The sequence below is a fragment of the Manis javanica genome, chromosome 7 (assembly GCF_040802235.1).
Source record: "Manis javanica isolate MJ-LG chromosome 7, MJ_LKY, whole genome shotgun sequence".
NCBI classification, from domain to species: Eukaryota; Metazoa; Chordata; class Mammalia; order Pholidota; family Manidae; genus Manis; species Manis javanica.
This window is the reverse complement of record NC_133162.1, coordinates 28,296,109-28,319,581: the sequence shown is the minus strand read 5'-3', so window position 1 is coordinate 28,319,581 and position 23,473 is coordinate 28,296,109. Positions and strand designations below refer to the sequence as shown.

At 39.7% G+C, this 23,473-nt stretch overlaps 1 protein-coding gene across 2 annotated transcripts in view; it reads left to right on the top strand.

Moving 5' to 3' along the window:
* Positions 1-4,932: 4,932 nt before the first annotated feature.
* ENTPD7 (ectonucleoside triphosphate diphosphohydrolase 7) overlaps positions 4,933-23,473 on the top strand; it is a 37,031-nt gene continuing 18,490 nt past the window's right edge. Inside the window, exons 1-6 of one of the 2 annotated variants that reach the window (XM_073240563.1) lie at positions 4,933-5,084; positions 5,354-5,456; positions 6,530-6,712; positions 17,252-17,457; positions 18,778-18,928; positions 23,005-23,108. In XM_073240563.1, coding sequence (XP_073096664.1) covers positions 5,449-5,456; positions 6,530-6,712; positions 17,252-17,457; positions 18,778-18,928; positions 23,005-23,108 — 652 coding nt within the window. In that variant the 5' untranslated portion in view covers positions 4,933-5,084; positions 5,354-5,448. Of the gene's footprint in view, positions 5,267-5,353; positions 5,457-6,529; positions 6,713-17,251; positions 17,458-18,777; positions 18,929-23,004; positions 23,109-23,473 lie in introns of both variants that reach the window. The other variant, XM_073240564.1, reaches the window with a different exon arrangement.

Below are 23,473 nucleotides of genomic sequence, written 5' to 3'. Positions count from 1 at the left end.
ACCATAAATGAGGTTACCCATACTGTAGCAGATTTGGGAGCAGTGGAAGCTATGGGGGTGTGGAATGGAGTGCAGTCCATTACTGAGAGGAAGAGTTTAAAGGGCCCCATGAAGGTCATGAGGACCCAGAAATAGGTTTATTTAATAAAGGCAGGAGCAGATAAGAGAAATTGGATGTAAAGTTAAATAAAATCTTAATGGAGAAGTAGCAACAGTTGAATCTGAGCAGTGGTTTCAGCAGTTGGCTAAGGCGTGGACTAAGAAATGGAAGCCCGAGACAAAGCCACAAGTCGGGACTGTGTGCCTGTAGGACTTCCTGCTGGAGAGTGAGCTGATCCCACCCATACCCTCACAGGAAGACAACTGGGTGATACGGTTTGACTGAGGGGACAGTCAAGGCACCCTCCTTGGGGGACCAGGTGGGGACCAGAGGCCACCTGTTGAAATATCAATTGATTGGTCCCCATTGAATATCCAATGTGTCCTGGCTCTGGTGGACACAGGAGCTGAATGCTCACTGATTTATGGCAACCCTGAGTGTTTGCCTGGGATCCCTGCTGTTATAGATGGATATGGGGGTAAAGCTATTAGAGTGAAACAAGCCTGAATCCCATTGGGAATAGGGTCTCTAATACTGTGTATGCTGATTCTCTTACAGACAAATGTGGCATTATTGCAAGAGGTTTTGGGTCTTCTAGGTTACTGGAGAGTGTTTATGCAGAAGTAATATCAAGCACAATGGCTTCGAGGTGAGAAAAGGCATATTTATGAGAACTGTACTTCTGTCAGAGTATGGGTAGGAATACCTAGTGGGGCCCTTGGAAGATGTTGAGGGCTAGATCAATCAGGCATTGCAAGCCACTTGTATCAGTTAGGAGACTACAGGTAGCAGAATCCCCTGATTCAACTGACTTAAAAATTAAGAATAGTAATAAATTAAGTATCTTAGTAAGTCCATAGGTAGGGCTGCTCCCATGTTGATTAACTTCGCAGCTTAATGATGGTTGTAAGATGGCTATAGCAGCCCAGGCATCATACCTTAAGATTACTTCTGGAGGTAGAAAAGGGGTCTTCTTTTCTTTCTCATTAGGTAAACTTTTTATTGACTTACACTGTTCTTAAGGTGAAGCAAACCTTTCCCAGAAAGATCTTCCCTCCTCCTCTCATTCTTCCCAACAGCTGACTTCCCTTCAGTATCACTGGCTAGAATTGTATCATGTCCAGGCTCACTATTTGGTGAAGGAATGGGCCACCATAATTGACTTAGACCAATCATAGTTTACTCCCTGGGGTGGGAGCTGTTGAAGCCTAGCACTCTTTAAGCACATGGCCAAGCAGAAGAGTGTTTTTACTAGAATAAAATTGGGATTCTGTTAAGAAGGTAGAAGAGAGATTGTTGGCTTTTTGGGAAGGCAGTCAGCAGAACCTACCACACCATGCCAATGAATTTGGACTATATCCCATGCGGATGAGGAACCACAGAAGGATTTTAAAACAGGAAGTACCTTGATTATATTTCACTATATCAGAATGGAGGGCACTCAGGAGAGGCAAGAGTCTGTAGACAGGACCAGCAGTAAGAAGGCTCCATCGGAGGATCTTGGAGAGGATTTTAGGTGCTTGAATTAAGAATACCTAGTGACTAAAAAATAGCTAGTGACTAAAAACGGCTGTTGGAGAGAAAAATTTTCCTTTACCCTTCACGGTTCCTTTGGCTGGTCTAAGAATGAAATTTACATGAGACAGATTAACAGAAGAAAATTAAATTTAATTGTGTATGTATGGGGCCTCCATAAGACTATGAGGCCCACAGGCAGTCATGCAACTGAGAATTATCTGCCATTCTGAGCTAAGGAGGAGGGAAGGAACTTCAAAGGGAAGGAAGACAATTCACAGGAAGATGAAAAAGTAAATGGTAAACAAATATTTGTTGGCCCATACAGAAACAATGGGACCCACAGAGAAATTTGTTTAACAGACTCTGCTAACTTCTTTTAGGTAGTTAGGGGGAAGGTCAAAGGTTCTTCCAGAGCCTTCTGTTTCTTAAAAAATAATCAGCCTCAAATGATCCACGTGCACATTTTGGGTTGGCATATTTTGCTCCCCTACAGGAGAAAGGAAGTAGAAGGAAGAGATTCTAAAAGGACTTGTAAATTTCTGCTTTGAGAATCACAGAGTATTTGTCAAAGTTGGTAATGTGTAAGGAGGAGGTTTGGGTGGATAAGGCTGGAAGGACAATGAATTTGGTCTTGGACAATGAGATGCCTACAAGACATTTGAAGGGAAATGAGTGAATTTGGAAGGGAAAGTGGAGACCATATTACTTAAACTCCTTTGGAGTTTAGGGCAGGGTGGAGTGTGGAATGAAGGAGTTGAGAGGGAGAAATAAAGCAATGCAAACAACAGATACCTAATGTGGGGCTAATTTGGCTGATTTTGCTCATTGCTAGGTAGAGTGAGAGACTTCTTCAGAACATTACAAAATGTAATTGTAGACAAGACTTTAAAAAGCAGTTAAAAACCTGTTTTGAAATAATGGATTTCTGTTATTTGTTTCAACATGTTAAGTTACAGCAAATGAGATGGAGAAGTGAGCTCAGCCCATTTTTTTTTTTTTTGCCTCCTGACTGGAAACCTCATAACTCAGCTCTTGTGAGCTGTTTATCAGATAAGCATAGCAGGCCTTTGTAAAGAGCCATGCTTTACAACTGCCTGAGGGCGTATGGAATTACCGAAAAAAGTATTGTCTAAACCAGATGATCAAAGAAAATATAATGAGAAGGTGTTAGGATTAATATGCAGGTTTCTTTTCAGTTTTATAATAGTAGTTATGAAGTATAAATTAGAGAAGTTTCAATACACCTTCAAATTCTAAGCTAACATAGCTCATAAACCATATGAATTAAGTACTGTTTGAACCATAAGTAGGAATTCTATTTCCACTCATAAACACTCATTTAGTGGGACACTGGAGTTGGAAATAATACAAATCAGACTTAGAACTACACAGCTGACAGGCAACTTCAAGAATTAAAAAGAAATTTATTCTAAAACATTTGTTGAGTTTTTTTCATTTCTACCTGAAACAGGCACTGGACTAATAATACCTGATATTTGTATAATTATGTAGTTAATCTTACCTTTATGCAACCATTCTCTGTTCATTGTGGTTTCTGGGAGCCTGGATGAAATACAACCCGTGAAGCAGAGGAGGGATTGAGGGACAGAGAAGAAAAGTGAAAACTGAGACTTGAAGGAGAAAGGCAAGTTGGGAAGTCTAACCAGGTCGGGAGGATAATGGAGGGAATAAATAATAGTCGTGAGAGACTGACTATACAAACTGGACAGTGGCCAGACCAGATATGACAATTAGAACTCTGACCCACAACTCCTGCAGCAGTCAGCCCAAATTCTGCGGAGTTAACGACTGTCAGCTTCCCTCTTTGTTTTGCTCCCTGCCCTTCCAACTCAGGACCAACTAGATAAAGCCAAATATGCTCCCCAAAAACCATTACACAAGATGCACTGCTTCCAGCTACCCAGGCTCCAGCTTCCCGTGCTAATACTCTCAAATCAGAGTGAAGCCTTCTTCTTTTTTTCCATTTAAGCTTTCCCTCTTCCTTGACAGCCTTTGGGTCTCTGCCAGACTCAGGTGATGGTAGGTGACTGCCTTGTTACAGCAGGCATAGAATAAATAGCCTCTTTTTGGATCTCATTTGGGTGGTCTTCATTTTTTTAAATTTATTTTACTTTTTTTATTAAAGTGTCATTGATATACGATCTTATGATGTTTATGTTTCACATAAACAACAAAGTGGTTTCAACATTCACCCGTATTATTAAGTCCTCAGGGTGGTCTTCATTTATTGCCAGTCATCCATTCACTTATGTAGTTGTTCCAGGCAGTGCCCAACATTCATGTGGCAGACAGATCCTGCCCTCAATGATATTCTGTCTATTGGGACATACAGACATATACATGTAATTGTAATTCAATCTGGTAAGTGAAACAATAGGCATATATAAAGAAGGGGTGGGTCAAGAAAAACTTTTAAGGGAGGTGACCTGTAAGCCCAGTGGTAAGGGATGAGTATGAATTGGCTTGGCTGAGGAGGGGGAAGGATAGTCAAGGGAGGTGTAAGGGTCCAGGAGACAGAATGAGCAAAGCCTCACAGAGGTGCGTTGCTGGAGCATAATAACAGAGGTGGGGAGCAGAAGATGCGTGGACGTTCATGTACGTGACACGTTTGTAAGGACTTGGACTTTATCCTGACCAAGGGGCTCTCCTGGAAATGAGAGACGGCTGATGTGTAAGCAGGGAAGAAAGAAAGACACATTACCTTTGTGTGTATTACTCTGAGGTCCTGAGGGCAGGGAACAGCCGCTCAAAACGTCTGGCAGTAGACATTCAATGAAAGTTGAATGAATGGATATGAGAGCGTCGGTGTACACGCAATCGTCCCCAATTTATGTTTTTCTTACAGGACCAAAAAAATAAGGCCCGGGCATAGTCTGGATGGCTATAGAGCAGCGGGGAAGTGGGGAAACAGCCATTTGGCGGGCAGCGCCGGTGGACACAAAACCTCCAATACGATACACTTCTGTCGCGGACACCTCGACACCCTCCCACCCGAGCCGCTCTGCCCTGGAAGCGGCCGTGGAGAAGCAGCCAGTAGACAATCCGCGCCCCCGAGAGGACAGTTGACGCAGGACACCCCGGCGCAGCTCTGCACCCTTCGTCTGCTTGCACCACCGCCTCTTCCAGGTGGAGCCACGGTACGGCGCCCTTCCGGATTGGACGCGCTCGCAATCCCGGGGCGGGCATTAGAGGGCGAACCCTTTTGGGGATTGGTTAACCCTGGAGAACGGACGTGCGGCCCACGGAGCCCGTTCGCCGGGAACTCCCTCTGGGCAGCGGGCGGGCCCCTCTCCGCGGGTCCTCTGTCAATCATTGGCTCCCTGAGGTTTCCTTGGTGACGTGGCGCAGCCGCCCGCGCAGGCCTCCTTCCGACTGGGGTAGAGGCCGGGGGAGCAGCTCTGGATGAAGGGAGCTGTGCTGAGGGAACGCGCGGGCAGCTCGCCCGGTGTGAGCGCGAGCCGGCTACCGAGTCCGGAGAGAGGGGAAGTGGGCACTCCGACCTCGTCCACCTGGGGACAGCCGGTTCCACTGGTGCTCGAGAACATCCGCTCCCAGGGAGCCGGTTTAGGGTCTGCTGGGCCCCAGGAACAAGAGCGGACGGATCTGCAGTGCGAGCCCGGAGAGTGGGTGAGCGCCACTCGTGGCCTTCTCGTGGAGGTCTAGTCTCGTGGGCACTGCTGGGAGTAAGCCTGAAATCCAACCAACTCTTTACAGGCTGCTGACTTAGGAGATGTCTGGGACAAGGAGACCACCTTCTCAGGGCAAAAGGAAAATGAGGTGACAGTCGTTGAGACCACTGAAGGAAACCCATGGCTAGGTAAGGCTGCGGACGTTATCCTGAGCTGGGGCTCAGTCTGTGGGTGGCAGGTAGGTTGAGGGGCTCTCGGAGGTTGTTCGAAGTGAGGTTTGCCCTAGAGCTGCATCTGGACTTAGCAGCCTGGTCAAATGAACGCAAAGATCAAAGTTGCATACCTTTGAAGGCAGATACAGCAACAGTTTTCAGCCTGTAACCCCAGCGTGATGGAGTACTTGCTCAGTTCTGAAAAGTGCTAGATTGTAATATTCTTCAAAATTTCCATTCAAGTGAGGCTAGGTGACTCTGGAGGAGGTTAGTAAAGGTTTTGTTTGTTTTTGCAATTAACTTTGAAGACAGACAGGTGCTTTTGAGACCATATAGAAAGTGAATTTCACAGTTGAATACACTTATCCGTACCTTAACTACTCTGAAGCTTTCAGAAAAGATTAATGTGGATCTGTGGATCTACCTGTACCAGGTGGGGCAGTTATCAACTAGAGTGGGGAAAGACACAGAGCTGTAGGTATAGTGTGAAATCAAGGGAATGGAGATACACAGATATATTACTATATATGATATATATGCTTATATTTATATGGAATATCCCTGGAAAAATATGTAGACAGTGGGTAGCAATGGTTGCTGCTGAGAGGGAAATGATAGGCTTAGGACAGAGGCTCACTTTTTATCATATATCCTTTCAAATAATTTTTTTTAACCTACTAAATATTTTTTAAAAATCAGTTGAATAAATTTTCTGAGTACTCATATTTTGACAGCATTCTTGGTGAAAATGTTATCACCACTCTGATTCTTCAATGTTATGAGGTTGTCCAGGGAGACTGGTGATCTTTTCATCAACATGAGATTAATTCTTTGTACCCAGAAATGCACACTTTGGGAAAAGAACAGATAAAGCTTTTCTGATTTATACAGTAGAAACACCATGAACCTTTCTTGATTCTAAAAAAGCACTTCAACTTCTGGTGGCAAGAATTTTTGCTTTTATTAGCAAAGGCTTTAATCTAGCTTAAAAACCACGTTTCGGCACTCAGTTGTAAAGACTTTTCTTACTAATGTTTGTCTTGTTTCAGGATCAGTTTTTCCTACCTCTGCCCAGCCTCCTGGTACTTCACTGTACCCACAGCGAGCCCTTTTCTCCGTCAACGGGTGGCATTCCTAGGACTCTTCTTCATATCCTGTCTCCTTTTACTTATGTTAATCATGGACTTTCGACATTGGGGTGCTGCGTTACCACGAGATAGGAATTATGAAAGGTGAGTCAGCTTTAGATCACCTTGATCAGCTTTGGCATTGAGGTCATAAATGCTTGGATAAGATGTTTAACACACTACCACCTTTGACCTTTTGGGGGAATACTGCACTTTTATTAGTAAGATTGCATTCCACTTATAAAGAAGATCCTAAGCTCTATTTTGGCAACGTTCAGTTTTGATTCAGGGACGCTGATGCTGCATTTTTAACCATGAAAATCATCTTTCTATTTTCTTGTTTTGGTGGGCTGACTTACTGGGTGCATAAATGTTTAGGATTATTATGTATTCTTGGTGAATTGATTCTTTTATCATTATTAATTGACTCTCTTTATCCTTGATTACATTGTTTGCCCTGAACCTAGTCGGGTATTTATATAGCTACTTTAGCTTTCTTTTGATTAGTGTTAGCATGATAGATGTTTTTCCATCCTTCCTTTCAGTGTTAGCCTACTTGTGTGTTTTGTTTAAAGTGGGCTTTTTGGAGGCAGCATCTAGGTGAGTCTTGCTTTTTATTTGGGGTGTTCAGGCCACTTTAATTTACTGTGATTATTGATTAGGTTTATATCTGTCTTGCTGTTTGTCTCTGCCTATCACATCTGTTCTTTGTTTTTCCTCTTTTTCTCTCTTCTTTTGAATTGAGTACACTTTTTTATGATTGCATTTTCTCTCCTTTGTTAGTTTATTAGATTTAACTCTATTCTTGTTTTTTTAGTGATTGTTTTAGGGTGTATAATATACATCTTTAACTTATCATAGTCTGCCTTTAAGTAGTATACCTCTTCACCTCTTCCTCTTGGCCTCAGGTCCTATTGTGGTCATACATTTTACTTCTGCATATGTCATAAGCTCCACCAGGTATTGTTACTGTTTTTGCTTTAAACATTCAAGTATCTTTTGAAGAGATTTTTAAAATAGGAAAGAAAGGCTTGTATATTTACCTCTGAACACTATTTTTGGGCCTCTTCATTCTTTTGTGTAGATGCATATTTGCATCTGTTATCATTTTCCTTGTGCCTTTTTCTTTAACATTTCCAGAGGTGTGAGTCTGTGGTTGGTGAATTCTTTAAACTTGTATATGATTGAAGCAGTCTTTATTTTGCTTTCCTTTTAAAAGAAATGTTCAGTAGAGGTAGAGCTTTAGGTTGATCTTTTTTCTTTTCTGCCATTACTTTAAAGATGATGTTCTACTGTCTTTTGCTTGCATTCTTTCGAAGGAGAAGTCTGCTATCATTTTTTATCTTTATTCCCACTGTACAAAATGTGCCTTTTGCCTGTAGTTGCTTTGAAGATTTTTTTCTTTATCACTGGTTTTAAGCAATTTGATTATGATGTGCCGTGGTGTGGTTTTCTTCATTATCCTTGTTCTTGGGATTTGTTCATTCTTAAATCTGTGGATTTATAGTTTTTAATCAAATTTGAAAAATAAATTTGACGATTATTTCCAAGTATTTTTTCTGCCCTCTCCCACTCTCCTTCAGTGAATCCAGTCACATATATTGTGATCCAGTTATGTTTTCCCATAGCTCACAATGCTCTATTCATTTTTTTTTCAATCATTTTCTCTGTGTGTTTCTTTTTGGATATTTTATATTGCTGTGCCCTCCAGTTCATTTGTATTTTCTTCTGTAGAGTCTGCTCTACTGTTAATTCTACCCAGTGAGAGCTGAATACTTTTTCACAGAAAGTACATCTGAATTGTTTGATATAGTTTTATGCCTTACCAGTTGCACTTGAAAATCTATATTCCTTTATAACAGTGATTTCTTTTTTTTCAGATTAGTTTCTTATTAGGCTACAAAATGAAATGATGACATGTGGTGTTCATCATCTTCAAAATGATTTTTCCTTTATTGCTTCTCAGTATCAGTTACATGGCTTTGGGCTGCAAGTAAAAGTCAAACTGACTTAAATAATAACATTTATTGGCTTATATAACTGGAAGTTTAGGTAGAGGGATCACACGTTCAAGATTGGCCGTGAAGATGGGAGTCTCTGCCTCTGTTGTCCACAGTGTCAGCTTACTGAATGGCTGCAAAATAGCCAGTAGCAACTAGGGCTACATGCAGCCTCATGTCCTGCCGGAAAGAAATAGGCTTTCCATGATTTCTTATAAGAATGAGGAAGACCCTTCCTGGAAACCTCCAGCAACCCCTTCTTTGAATCTGTTTTGGCCAGAAGTGGGACACATGCCCACTCCCCTTCATATTTCTTGATTGTTCTGTCCCTAGAATTTCTCACTTCCAATTCACTGTGGTTGTTCATTTGACATACATTTATTGAGCAGTCACTATGAGCTGGGTGAAAATAGGCACCAGGACATGGAGAGCTTGATACCTTTTTCCAGAAGCTACTGTGTTCAAACTTTCCTCCTGCAGCAGGACTACTCATTTGTGTTTTCCACTCTTCCTTTCCAAAGAGGAAACACTTGTTTAGATGACTATAGTTGTCAATAATTGGCCTTAAGCTTGTTAGCTTTGGAGAACTAAATCCACAATTTGAGTTTTTTTAAATACTTGTTGAGATTTTCTTACCATGCCTGAGCAGTTTCCCACTGGAAGACAGCATGGTCTAATAGTGGAATTTTATGTAGGTTACAATGGTTAAAGACTGTTACGTAGTGAGTGGTGAGCTGTGTATATAGCTGGAGAGGTTGATCAGGCTGGGCTTGTTAAGCCATTTTGGGGTTTAGACATTACCTTAAGGGCAGATGGAAGGCTTTAAAAGGCTTCGAAGAGTGATATGATCAACATTGCATTTTAAAGAAAGTTCACTTTGGTGGCATTGTGAAGAATGAATTAGAAAGGAATAAAAATGGAAGCAGGGAGGTGAAGTGGAATGCTTCAACTGAGAGGTGATGTTGGCTGGGACTTGAGTGGCAGCAGTGATGACAGAGAGAAGTAGATGCATTTAAGGGATAAGTGTGGAGGTGGAATAATCTGACGCTGTTTGTCTACCACTGTATCCCAAGTGGTCAGAACCAATAAATACTTAAGCTGAATTGATTCAAATAAGCAGAGCTAAGAACACATACACTGTACCTGTGTGGGGACCCGACCAGAGTCCTGACATGCTGTCATGCTCTGGCTGAGCAGCCAGCAGCCATATAGCCTAGAGCTACTACTTGTTCTGTAATGAAAGATTATGTCCATATTGTCACAATGTCATTAAACTTCACTCATTGCAGCCTACATGAGTCATTTAGGAAGCAGACATTTGTTGGAAGCTTGCTGTGTGCATGACATTGTGATAGGCACTAGGGTACAAAGATGAATAAAACGTGGCTCCTGACCTCATGGAATTCATAATCTAGTTAGGGAGGTGGATGTGAAGGAATAATTATTTCCCAATGATATAGTAGTTTATGTATACCTGTAGAATTGGGAACAAGAATCAGGAACTGTACACAGTCAAGAATCAGGAACAAAGTTAAGAATCAGAAATTAATCAGAAGAAGCCCATGAGTAACCAAAGTTGATATCACCAAGTTCATGAACTAAAAGCTCCTGTACTTTACTGATAAGGTAGGCTCTCACATAGAGCCTATTTGCTTTTATTTTACACACTGTTTTAATTAGCTCAGTTCTCTTTTGTCTCAGAGCACAGCAAATTACAGCAAATTAGAATGGTGGTAGTGGGGAGAGTGTGGTAGTCATTAGATGGGGGCAAACTGATGATAATAGTCAATATACTGGCATTTTGACTGTGAACAGGAGAGAGGAAATTTATTAAAAGTAGACTCAATAACTCAGAATTTCTGCAAACCATTCCCATGTGGTAAAAAGTTCTATACATTTTGTTAAAACTTTTGTTACACAGTTTAATAATTTATGTCTATGACCTCAAATCAGTGGTTTTCAACTTTTGTGTATCTAAATCACTTGGGGACTTTTAAAAAATGCAAATAATTGGACTTCTTCTCAAAGTGATCCTAATATGCAGCCTAAGTTGAAAACCATTGCTCTAAATTTCAGTTATATTTATATGGGAAGGAGGTATTGTGGGAAAGAGGATTGATTTTAGAGCTAATCAGCCCACTGTTTGCAAGGTGAATGCTCCTTGGTGGGTGTTGTATCCTGGAATCTGATTTTCTTTAATTATAAAGTGGAGGTACAATTGCCTGTTTTGTCTCATCATTTGGATTAAAAAGAGAAAAGCAATTTTTCCTTCCAGAATTTCTTTTTTGTGACAGCTGCTACTGCTTAAGCACTGGTGAGCAATAGTTGATGATAAAATGATTGAGCAAATAATTAGGAATTGATGGAAACACCTATCACTTTAGCTCAACAGCTTATAAAAAACTAGGACAAGTGCTTGTGGTTGTGATTTTTATATTACATACATATAATATAGTCATATTTTTTCCAAGTTAAGTTGTTCCTAATTCACATGATAAAATTATATCAGTATTTTATATTGAAAAAAATATTTTAAATGGAATATTTTTCATCCAGTGGTAGAATTTAGCATATTACTTCTGAGGTGATCTGACCAGGATTTTCAAAGCCTGCATGAGGGTTTTCCCTAAGTAGGTTCAAAACTGAAGAGTTGTATTTTTTTTTTTCTCTTCATTATGAACATGTAGCAACATTGCTTCTGGAAGGAGAAAGGAGGTTTGTTTCAGAACTAGAATTTAGGGAAAAGTAAATGTAGAAAGTGATCAGAAAGGATAGAATCCAGAGATATTTTTGTTTTTGTATTTTAAATAGACTTTATTTTTTAGAGCTGTTGTAGGTTTACAGCTAAATTGAGCAGAAAGTACAGAGGTTGCTCCTGGCTATTTTCCCCCAATCCTGTCTCATGTACAGCAAATTTTTGAGAATAATTTTTGTTAGATGTGTATTTTAATCAACTATCTGGCGTGTGCCATATATTACGACATGCTCCAACAACTTCATCAAATTTAATACATATTTTACATTAATTTATTCATCTATTCACTTACTCAACAAATGTTGTTTACACTACGGTATCCAATAGAGTACTTACTTTTCAATTTCAGTGACTTTAGATTTAAATTAAGTAAAATAAAATAAAGAATTCAGTTCCTCGCTTAGGTACTAGTCACATTTCAGGTGTTCACTGGCCATGTGTGGTTAGTGAATATCCTACTGGGCAGTGCAGATAGGGAGTATTTCCATCATATAGGAAGTTATGTTCAGAAGTAACCCTGGATGCTGGTAAATTTAAATTTAGTATTAATTTTTGGTATAAGGGGCACTTTTAACATGTATACATATATGTTGTATAAGGTATAGAGTAAACTGTTCTTAAATGTTCTGTATATTCTTCTTACATATTCAGTACATTCTCTTTAGCTTTAATGTTTAATACTGTTCACTTTTTGGTAGCCTCACTACTGTCTTCATTAGATGGGAAATTTTTGTCTGATTGATTTATTGGTCTGAAGAATGGTAGCTATTGAAAGGTGGTGGCTTCATGTTCCTTTGTCTCCTGGGAATAACTGTGAATGAGAATCCGTGTCAGCAGTCAGCTCAGTCCTGGCCTTGCCTTCCATAGGAGTTCCAATTCTGTTTTAAAGCAAGTTGAAATGAGATATAACTTTTGGTTAGAATTAAAATTATAAACTAAACTCTAGGATATGCAGAAGAAATTAAGGGTTCTTATGTACAACAGAACAATTCAGAGATTTTTGCTGGTAAAATTGAAGGTATTTATTTGTACTTACTCGCACTTACTTATTTATTCACTTACTTGTCCCTAATGGGTGTTTGTAGTGTTTATAAGCAAAGCTTTAATTGTAAATGTTCTTGACTGCTCTGATTAATCTTGTTAGGAGATAAGCAGTAACCATACTGGATGCTTTTCTAGGCATCAATTACTATCATCAGTCATGTACAGCTACTTTGGCTATTATGTCATTATATTTGGTTCTGAGCCTGGAGTGGAGTTGAGAGTATGACATTCAGCAAGAACTGAATAGCTCTGAGCTGATGGGGGCTACTTTAATGGACTTTTGACATATTACTGAGTTCTGTTTGAACTCTTGGAGTGGTTTAATTCGTGTTGATTTTGTAAGTTAGGGATGGTTTGATCAGTTACTGCTCTAATGCGGTTAATGTTTTCAGAATAACTGCAGCGAAAAGCCATTGTCTTCCAGCTCTACCGTGGATGATGTATATGTCGGTAACTTTCTTTTCATTGACTCAGCAGTGAACAGAGGGAAATTATGTTTCTCAAATACAGAGAGAGAGTGTGTGTGTAGGAGGGTGGGGAGGATACCAATGTGTGATGGCAAATAAATCTCTTCTGAGAAGGCCGATATGAGGGATTCCAAAGGGACTTTAGGTCCTCTTCAGGGATTGACGTAGTGTCTGTAAAGCAGGGGTGCACCAATTCAAGTAATTGACCATGACGGCTGAAACCAGGACTGCAAATCACAGATGAAAATGTCCAAGAAAGGAGCAGTGATCCATCCATGTTAGGAGCCTAGACAGACAACTTCAGGTGGCTGAAAAGTGCAGGACGCCTGACAAGATCTTAAGGAATTGGAGTTCGAAAAAGAGGCGATATTATTACCTCCCAAAGGAGAAAATTGTTCTTCAGTCGCTCATTTGTATGCAAGATGAGAAAAATGGAGACTCTACTGCCATTTTTCTCACCTTGCATATACATGAGTAACTGAAGGACAAATTGGTCGATCAAAGACTCAAATGGAAAGTGTAACATAAATGCCATCTGGTCCTGTCTTTCTCCTGTGTGTTCTGCTGTCAGATGACATTTTTCTGCCTGCACACATGGAGACGTCTAGAAGTGAAAGCAAAGTTGAATTGTAATCAAATTAGAGCTGTAAAGTTGCTTATCTTGACAGGAGCCAAAGAGGATGACAGGATACTTTAGAAAGCCATTGAAATTTTCTAAGGAGACCAGCTGATTTTGAGTGTAGCTAGACATAGAGGAGGTATTAAACCAACAGCTCCATACTGTGAGCTCTAGGACCAAACCAATCAGTACTGATTGATACATTCACAGAAATGTGAGGAACACTGTGGCAGTATCAAGGTCCTGCAGATAAGGGACCTACTCTGAGACACTGATAGTCTAAATGGAGAGCTGAAGCACACAAATATGAAAGAAAGCTTAGGGGCTCATGCTGAAATATAAGCATCCTGCTTAAAAGGAGTAATGACACTTCACATTTTGGGACAGAAGGAAGAGGTCTTTCAGATCATTTTGGCTATTAAAAGAGTCAGCATTGTTGAGCGGAAGCTTCTTAAAAACTGGGAAGCCATGTCTGGGGAGCCAAGAATATCCACAGTGACCTAAAAAAGACTAAAATACTCTTCTCCAACAACACATCTGTGTGGAGCTGTATTTTCTTCATATACTTCAACCCAAACAATGTATCATAACAGATTGAAAACAGAAGCAAATATGAGAATCTGTCTTCTGTTAATCCACCCACTACAGAGATTTGCAAAACTATCAAACAATGCCGCCTTTCTATTTTTTAGAAAATACGGTTATTTTCCATAAAATATGCTAATATGTAATGAGTTTACTCTTACATCTAAATTGATAAATACATGTTTAAAATTGTTGTGTTTCATTTTCTAATGTGTTAAGTACAGATAAGATATAACCCATGTACACAAAAGCTCTTTGGGGGTCCAATAATTTTTAAGAATATAAAGGAGTCCTGAGCCCCAAAAGTTTGAGAACCAATGTACTGGAGAAAAGTTACTTACTAAACAGAAAGGGGTGAATCCAGAATCTTGTCAAGAGAAGTAGAAGGGGTGGTTTTCAGAGAAGGAAAACAGAGAAAGATATGTAAAGTAGAAAGATTGCTGTGATGGGAAATGAAAAGCCACTTTGGCCTGGAGATGGATCCTGCCTATTTTCTGTCTGTGGCATCTTGCAAGGTCAGTGTTTGCAAGAATTCTGTAACTTGAGCCCACATGTGTGCCCAGCTTCCATGTGATAGAAGTAAGCTGTTGTGAGTTGATCGGTGGATTGTGAGCCCAGTTCAGTCCAGTAAGTTGATTAGAATGGGAAAGTATGTGGTGAAATGAATCTTTAGGACTATAGACTTTCTAGTATGTAACTGATTTTACCACCTGCTTTATTTCCTATAACTCTCACATCAAATCTAGAAAAAAGTTCTACCTGACTCTATCCTATGCAATTTACAGCATTATATTGAAGTTCAAATGTATATTCTTCCCTTTTAAAAGAAATGCATTTTGCATTATGGAATAGGAAAGGTGCTCAACTTTGCTTTTGATTTCAGAACTGTTTCTACATGCTCTTCTTTTTATCAAGTTTGCTTTTCTGTCCACAGTAAGGAACTCTGTGGTCTGTATAGCAATATGAAATCATTAGTAAATACAGCGTAGATTGTCCTGAGGGGTGTGACTGGCTTGTTGTGCTGATTAGAGGTGGATTTGCTGTGAAGCTAATGACACCTGCACTTCAAGGCCCCTCACTTGCATTTGCCCCTTTTGTATGTGTAATGTTGCATTTATATATATTTTTTAAAGAAGGCTCTCCACCCCTCCAAATTGTATAAGATTCAGGCTTCACAAAACCTAGTTCTGAGGGGTTTTGTATGAGTGTCTAGGGGTCTAGGAGTTAGCTCTAAAGTCAGTGTTTGATGACTAGAGCAAGGTACCTTATGAGGAAGGGTCTTTAGCTATAAAACTTGAAAAAATTCACTGCATTGCTTTCAGAGCATTTATTCAGTTATTAGCTCAATCTGTAGTAATACTTAACCAATTTAAGATAATTTAGAGGCCCTTTTTTTTTTTTGCAGTCCAGAGGTCTTTTATTGCTCTACACCTATCAAGCCATGAATTCCTAGGGAAGGGTTCCAGCAGCTCAGGCTCCTTTCCATTTGTTTGCACAAAGCGTGCTTCTCGGGGGGGACAGGCCGGCACTTGAGTTGGACCCAAGTACCTTTCTCTTTGGCTTCCTCTTTTTCTGATCATTTTCCTTCACATGTCTCAGGAAACCATCTTGCTTCTTAGAATACGCTCACTGCATACATTTAATCTCCTGGTAAGGACCTTGCCCTTGTTTGTTTACAACAATGCCAGCCGTATGCCGGGTGACATGTAGTCTCTTCCAGTTTTGCCATGGTCACATTTGGGGGCACTCCTTTGGAGCAGTGCCCACCCCTTGATGTCTACTATCCCACCTTCCTGTAGATACCCGTGTATGTGGCCAAAGGAGCAGCTACTTGTTTCCTAAAAGGTCTAGAGAACATACAGTGGTGCCTCTCCTCTTTCCCTTTGTGTTGGTCACTTTGGTGAATTACTGGAAGATGGAGGTTCCAGCCGAAGGGCAGAAGACAACATTTTAATCTGTCTACTATGCAGTATGTGTATTCTTAGCACCAAGAAAGAGTTCTCCTTTTCTGTGTGAAAAAGCCATTCTCACTGGGCTCCTCTGTAAGTGAAGCCTTTGAAGCTGAGTCAGCAGTACTTTACAGACCCTCAGACCCTTTTCTTTCTGAGGGAACTTCATCGTTTTTTAAGAAGCATTTTACCAACTCTTAGTCTTCTTTTCTTTATGGACTTTTGGTCTTTTTCTCCAGAGAGTCTTCTACTCTTTGCCCTCCCAATAATGACCATGTCATGGTAGGAGCAGCAGCTCAGCCCTGTGCTAACTGCTCGGCAGCTCTTGTCTCTGAGGATGAGCCTCAGCTGTCCCTATTTTGGGGCGAAGAAGCAGTGCTGAGAGAAGTTAAGTAACTTGCTAAAGGTCACACAGTGTAGAAAGTGTTAGAGCTGAGAATCAAACCTTGGTGTTTGATGGCAACATCTTTACTTGCTTCATCTTACTGCTGTCAGCCAGTATCTTGGAATGAGAATTTGAAAAAAATGCTGACACAAAGTACTAATATCATAGGGCTTATTTTTTTTAGACAGTATAAAATTTTATTTTTTAAACTAGGTGCTGGTACACAGGCACGGTTGTTCTCTGTACATATTTTTTGAACATTCTTTTTACAACTACAAAATATTTTAAGATTGCAGAGAAACATATTTTTTATTAATGCAATTCTAGCAATATAAAAGGCAAAGCAAAAAAACCCCATAGATGTTACCACTTAGAAGTATACATTAAATGATAATCATGCCACAGTGTTCTTTATGTTTATATACAGAAAGGATAGATGGACAAAAAAACTATTAGGACTGTTTTAGTTGCTTATGTGCATAACAAACTGCCTCCAAACTTAGTGGCTTATAATGACAAAAAACAGTTGTTTATTCAGGCCTCTAGAAGCTCTTTGATGTTGGTAAAAGATTTGCTACCCCAGCCAGCATCAGAACTGTCCCCAAACATGGCAGAGTCTTTTAGTCATCCAATCTGCTACTCTAGGTCAGCCACCCAGCTGTTGCCTCATATACATCAGTAAATATGGTCAGTACTGTCTCGTTCCTTTGTAAGAATGTGTAGTCCCGTGTGCCTGGCACATGTAGGCACTTTGAGGACTCATGAGCAAATGAAGTAAAGTGGTGGAGCCTTTTATGGACCTGGATGCTTAATACCGATTTCTCTTGTTGCCCTGTTTAGGTATTTGGCTAGAGTAGGGGAGCTTGAAGCTACGGACACTGAAGACCCAAATCTAAATTACGGCCTTGTTGTGGACTGTGGCAGCAGTGGCTCCCGGATTTTTGTTTACTTCTGGCCAAGACATAATGGGAACCCCCATGATTTGCTGGACATCAAACAGATGAGAGACCGCAGCAGCCAACCAGTGGTTAAAAAAATCAAGCCAGGTACTAATCGGAATATATATCATTGTCATTCTCTTTTATCTGCTACAGGGAAGGGAAGGGGAAGGGGACAGGACGGGAGGGGGAGAAAGCAAGCTACCCTTTCTTCTTGAGGTTCTGGATAATGGGAGGAATGTCTCCTTCAGTGTCACCTCCCCTCCTCTCAAAGTGTTTAGGACCTTAACAGAACCTTATGGCGTATCAGTCTTCTGAGTCAATGTAATCTTTTTTTTTTTTGAGAGGGCATCTCTCATATTTATTGATCATATGGTTGTTAACAATAAAATTCTGTATAGGGGACTCAATGCACAATTATTAATCAACCCCAAGCCTAATTCTCAACAGTCTCCAATCTTCTGAAGCATACTGAACAAGTTCTTACATGGTGAACAAGTTATTACATAGTGAATAAGTTCTTACATGGTGAACAGTGCAAGGGCAGTCATCACAGAAACTTTTGGTTTTGATCACGCATCATGAACTATAAACAATCAGGTCAATTATGATTATTTGTTTGATTTTTATACTTGATTTATATGTGAATCCCACATTTCTCCCTTATTATTATTATTATTATTATTTTTAATAAAATGCTGAAGTGGTAGATAGATGCAAGATAAAGGTAGAAAACATAGTTTAGTGCTGTAAGAGAGCAAATGTAGATGATCAGGTGTGTGCCTATAGACTTAGTATTAATCCAAGCTAGACAAGAGCAACAAAACATCCACAGATACAGAAAATTTCTCTCAAAACAGTGGGGGTGAGGTTCTAAGCCTCACCTCTGTTGATCCCCAATTTCTCACCTGATGGCCCCCCTGCGACTGTGCCTGTCTTAGGTTGTTCCTCCCTTGAGGAATCTTACCTGTCTCTGGCTAACCAGTCATCTTCCGGGGCCATACAGGGAAATGTAAAGTTGGTAAGTAAGAGAGAAGCCATATTGTTTGAAAAGGTTAGCTTTTTACTTTTTTGCAGATTTATGCCCTGTGGCTTCTATGCCCAGCATTTGTCTTGAGGTGTCTTTACCACTTGGAAGAATTATGATACTCGGTAAATTCGATATGAGGCACGAATTCTACTTAGGGGTTGTAGTTAGGAAGGACGAAGAGAAGCTGTAGAAGTAGCAGACGAAAAAAAACATGGGAAGATTGATTATTTCTTTGACATATCTTCTTGTAGTGTAACATAAGCATGTATAGGCTTTAAATTACTAATTAAATTGTGTGCACACATTAACATAATAGGAATACAGCTACATAACCAAAGCAGACCTACAATGAATCTGTTTTTTAAAGAAAGTATTTTATCTATTTTATCTTACTTAAGGAATCTCTGCAATGGCAGACACTCCAGAACATGCCAGCGATTACCTTCGTCCTCTGCTGAGCTTTGCTGCTGCTCATGTGCCTGTGAAGAAGCACAAGGAAACCCCCCTTTACATCCTCTGCACAGCAGGCATGAGGCTTCTCCCTGAGAGGTGAGATATGCAGGCTCTGAGAAACAGGAAAATGGGTGGTACAAGAGTTGCAAGGATGAGTCTATGCATCGTTCTCTGTGGTTCCCTGATCTGAAGGTGGGACGTGGGTATACCACACAGAGTGACAGGTGGTGCTAACAGACTCCTTGTTCAAAATAGAGCAGAGCCACCCCTGCACCCAATTATTTTACATTTGTTCACAGCTTCATGTCATTTGCTTCTTTGGGATCTATATGTATCTGAGATGGCCATAATGATTCTTAGTTTTTGATTGAGGGTTGGGAGCAGTGGATATCTTGATAAATTGGATCATGAAGAAGCTAGAGGGAGCACATAATACAGTAGGGTAGTAAGAGAGTCACCTGAGGGACTGGGTGCCTTGGGGCCAGTAGGGGGGCTCTGGTAGGAATGTTGCTTTCTCTGTTACTGCCTGGCTTCCTGATGAGATAATTGGTGTTCCTTGCAAAGCTCAGTCTCCGTTACTTTAGACCAGTTTTTCAGTCCCAACCAATCAAGTCTTTTCCACTTGAGCTTGGTAGTTTAGCCTGGCTTCTTACTTCCCAATCCCTCTTCCTTCACTAGAAGAAGAGGTGGCAGCTTTATTTAGGTCAGATCCCTTTTTGTTCCTGATTTCTCTCCTTTGATGCCTCCCTGAACCCTCCACTCTTAGGGTCAGGAGGTGGGAGTGTGCTCCCTTAGCTTTAGAATCTGACCTTCTTGAACGTTCATAGTCTCATGGGCATCAAGTATTTTATTAACTTAAATATTTTTCCTTGGTAAATAGCAGTTCCCTTTTCCACTAAGTTTCATTTTGTATACTGTCTTGCCAATAGGTTTAAGCCCAATAGATCACTATGGATTCAATGTGACCAAAGAAATGACAGTAAAACATTCTTGGGGTGAAAGAATTATCCCCAACTTTATTTCTATGGTGGCAGGTCAATCACTAAAATCCTGTTCACTCAGAGCGAGTCTGCATGTAACAAGCTGTTCTCTGCCTCTGGGCCTCTCTGCCCGCACAGCCGTCCTCTGGGCCTCTCTGTCCAAGGTGCTGCCACCACTCCAGCCTCTGCTCTGTTCTCCTGCAGCCTTGTAGCTGTGCCACTGTGTCACCCAGAGCACTGGGCGGAGCTCTTTATATAGAGTCAATAACAATGTATTGCCCACACATGTGTAGTGAGCTAGCAAACCAGGGCCAGGTGAGAATCCTGGCCACAGGAACCTTCATTTTATCCACATATGGTTAGCCAGCAACCACAAAAACCTCAGCCATACCCATGAGCTCCATGCTGTGTATACCAGACATGTCAGACTGTGTAACATACACCAACACTTCTTTCAGTGGACTTCTTTCTGTTCTGCAGTAACTGGTTTACTATCTGGTACACTGTCGAAAAGTGCATTATTTCATAGAGCTATTTCTTAACATGTGAGGTCTTCTGGCTCCTTATTTTCCCATACATCTTGGTTTTTAAAAAACCTTTGTTATTACTTATTTTTAAAACCAAACTTTAAAATACTCTAGCTGCAACCTTATATTATTAAAGGAAATCTTAAAAATAAAGAAAAAGAACAACAAACTTATAATCCTGCCACCCTATCAAGTATTTCATTTTGTCACATTCCCTCTCTCTGTACACCTGTATGTAATTTTTACAAAGTTGTAATCATACTGTGATTGCAATTTATAGCTTTGTTTTTGACATAATATTCACATTGTTCAAAGTTTTAGAAACCCTGGGAGGAGTATATGTGCCACAGGTGGTGCCACATCATAGGTCACTGAATGACTGAAGGTCACACAATCAAGGAAAGGGGATGTGGGCCGGAAAAAAAACTGAGTCGGAGGTCAGGAAGGCCGAGCCGAGCCAGGGAGGTCTCACCACGTTTGTGGGTCTGGAGCAAAGATTGCCTCGTCCCCTGGCACAGCTCAGCATGGCCTCCCTTGTCAAGGAAGTTTCTATCCAAGTAAGACCTGCTGTGTGGCTCCCCCTATTTGTCTAAGATGTTCACTGTCAGCAGGCAAGCTCTGAATGTTAATGTTTTATCTTGAGAATTTTTAAAGAAATTGCCTTTTCTTTTAACTTGTTTTCTAGTCACCTCTTTTAATAATGCCCAGATCTACCTGTGGCTTGTGGAATCACTGTTACCTCTAAGGCAGATATAGTTGTTGACATCAGTGTAATAATCACTGCAAGGACCTGTTTTGCATAATTAATGCTTTGTTAATATATTAGCATTTGTGAGCAATATTCAAAACAGGCTTGAATCACTGGACTATATTTTGAATTTATTAACACTACGTTTTATGTCTTTGCCAAAGGCCTGGACTAACAGAATTTGTTTCACCTCCTTTTTATATTATAATTGAAATACTTTCTTAAAAAATTACAAAGGTAATACAAGGTGATATTTAAGAGAAAAAAACCTATATTATGGGAAATCTCAAGCATATATAAAACTAGAGAGAATAGTTTAGTGAATCCCTATTTTCTCACCACCCAGCTTCAACAGTTAGCAACACTTTGCCATTAAAATTTTTAAAAAATTTGAGTTTTAGAAAATGGAAGTTTTATCCTGTGTAGTACAGGAAGAATGTTTTATTATTTAACATAAATTAGGATCATTATATAGGTACTGTTTTGTAACCTGTTAAGACTCAAAATATATTGGATATCTTTTCATGTCAATACATGGAGGTATAAATTGACCTGATTTATTTTAACATCTGTATAGTATTACATTGTACGGATGTATCATGAATTATTTAAGCAATCCCAAATGATGTACATTTAGGTTATTTCCAGATGTTCATTGCTATAAATATAGTATTTACATAGCTCTAGTATTCTTCCTGTTTGAATTCTTATCTGATGATTTCCTTGCATTAGATTCTAAAAGTGTAATAACTGGTCAAAAGTTAAGCACACTAAAAATTTTGATACACAGTCCTGGATTGCCCTTAGCAAGGTTGAACCAGTAATTTACATTACAAACAGCAATGTATATTGGTGCCCATTCTTCCACATCATCACCAAAACTGGCAAGCCTTCTTTGGGTTATTCAGAAGCATATTCAATAAGGAGGGCAAAGTAGCCCCGCTTGTTCCTTATGTGAAATTCTTAAGAATTCTAAGAATTTAATATGTGTAACAATGAGTTTTTTTAGAAACTATACTTGACAGTATATTAGAAGATTATTACTTTTCAATGTACTTCTTTACTTTTAAGTGCTAATATGAACTAAGTCATCCTGACAACTGAGCCAATAGAAATTTTTGTAATGAGTTATTTAAAAACATCCAAGATAAATGCTTATTTTTAAACCAACATTTTCTCTAGATTCACAGTATTCTAGTTTTGTTTCTTTGCTTTTCTTTGATAATTCTGATAACATAAAACTTTAGAGGAAAAACCCTGTAGATACTAAACATCCAACTTTGTTCCTCAATTGTTATGACCTTTGGATTTTGATCCTGACCTGGAATTTCCAAGTAAGATTTTTATAAAGAAAAAAAATCAACCCTTGCAACATAGAAAAGGAGATTTAAAAATTCACTGTTAGCCTATATAAAGGATTATGTAAAAACTTGTGTACCTAACAGTGCTTCTTATGTGGTTGTAGAAGGCATTGTTTCTGTATTGTATAGGATCTGAGGATGAGATTGTCTTCCTGTTTAACTGTTTCCTTTTATGGAAGTTAGGAGTAATGTAATTAGATCTATTTTATAGATCATGAAACTGTGCTTCAGTGTCCTGCAGCTTATTCATACTCAACCTGTGAGAGGCATAGAACCATAGTCTCATCTTTTAATACTATTTGAACTGTTACATTATAAAAAGGAAAAGTATTATAATGACCATGTTGCCTTTTAAAAGGTAGAAGGCTGTACTTAGGAGGCAGTTTATTTATTATACTTTGAAATCAAAGGAGGCCAAAAGAAGCAGGACGTAGCTTCTGGATGAGCTCCGTGAACAGGGCAGTTATATGATAAAGCTAAGTAGAAGGTCAAGGTGAGGCTACTTGTGAGAGCAGAGTTCAGCACTAACTCTTAGATTTTTTGTTCTTTCTTTCAGGAAGCAGTTGGCTATCTTGACTGATCTAGTGAAAGATTTACCCTTGGAATTTGACTTCCTCTTTTCACAGTCTCAGGCCGAAGTGATCTCTGGGAAGCAGGAAGGTACTGAGCCTTGGGTGCACTGGCTCACCTCGCAGCCAGCCTCGATACAGGCTCCTCAGTGGGCGTTAGGATTACATTGTGTGTCTGATTTTTGTTTTTCTGCCAATGATTTTCTTGCTTCTGTTACATAGTTTGATTATTTGCATATTCTGCATTGTACCTGTTTTAGAATGATGCTTCTAGAAATCATAAATTTATATGTGTTTTTATATTTGTGCTAATACTGTGTTTATAAACATTTATTATTATTTAAAGATGATTCCAAATGGGTACTTAATTAGCTAATTGTAGATTTCAAAACATACTTCTATGTTGAACTGAATTTTCCAAATTCAAATATAAAGCAAATTATTAAAGTAAGGGGA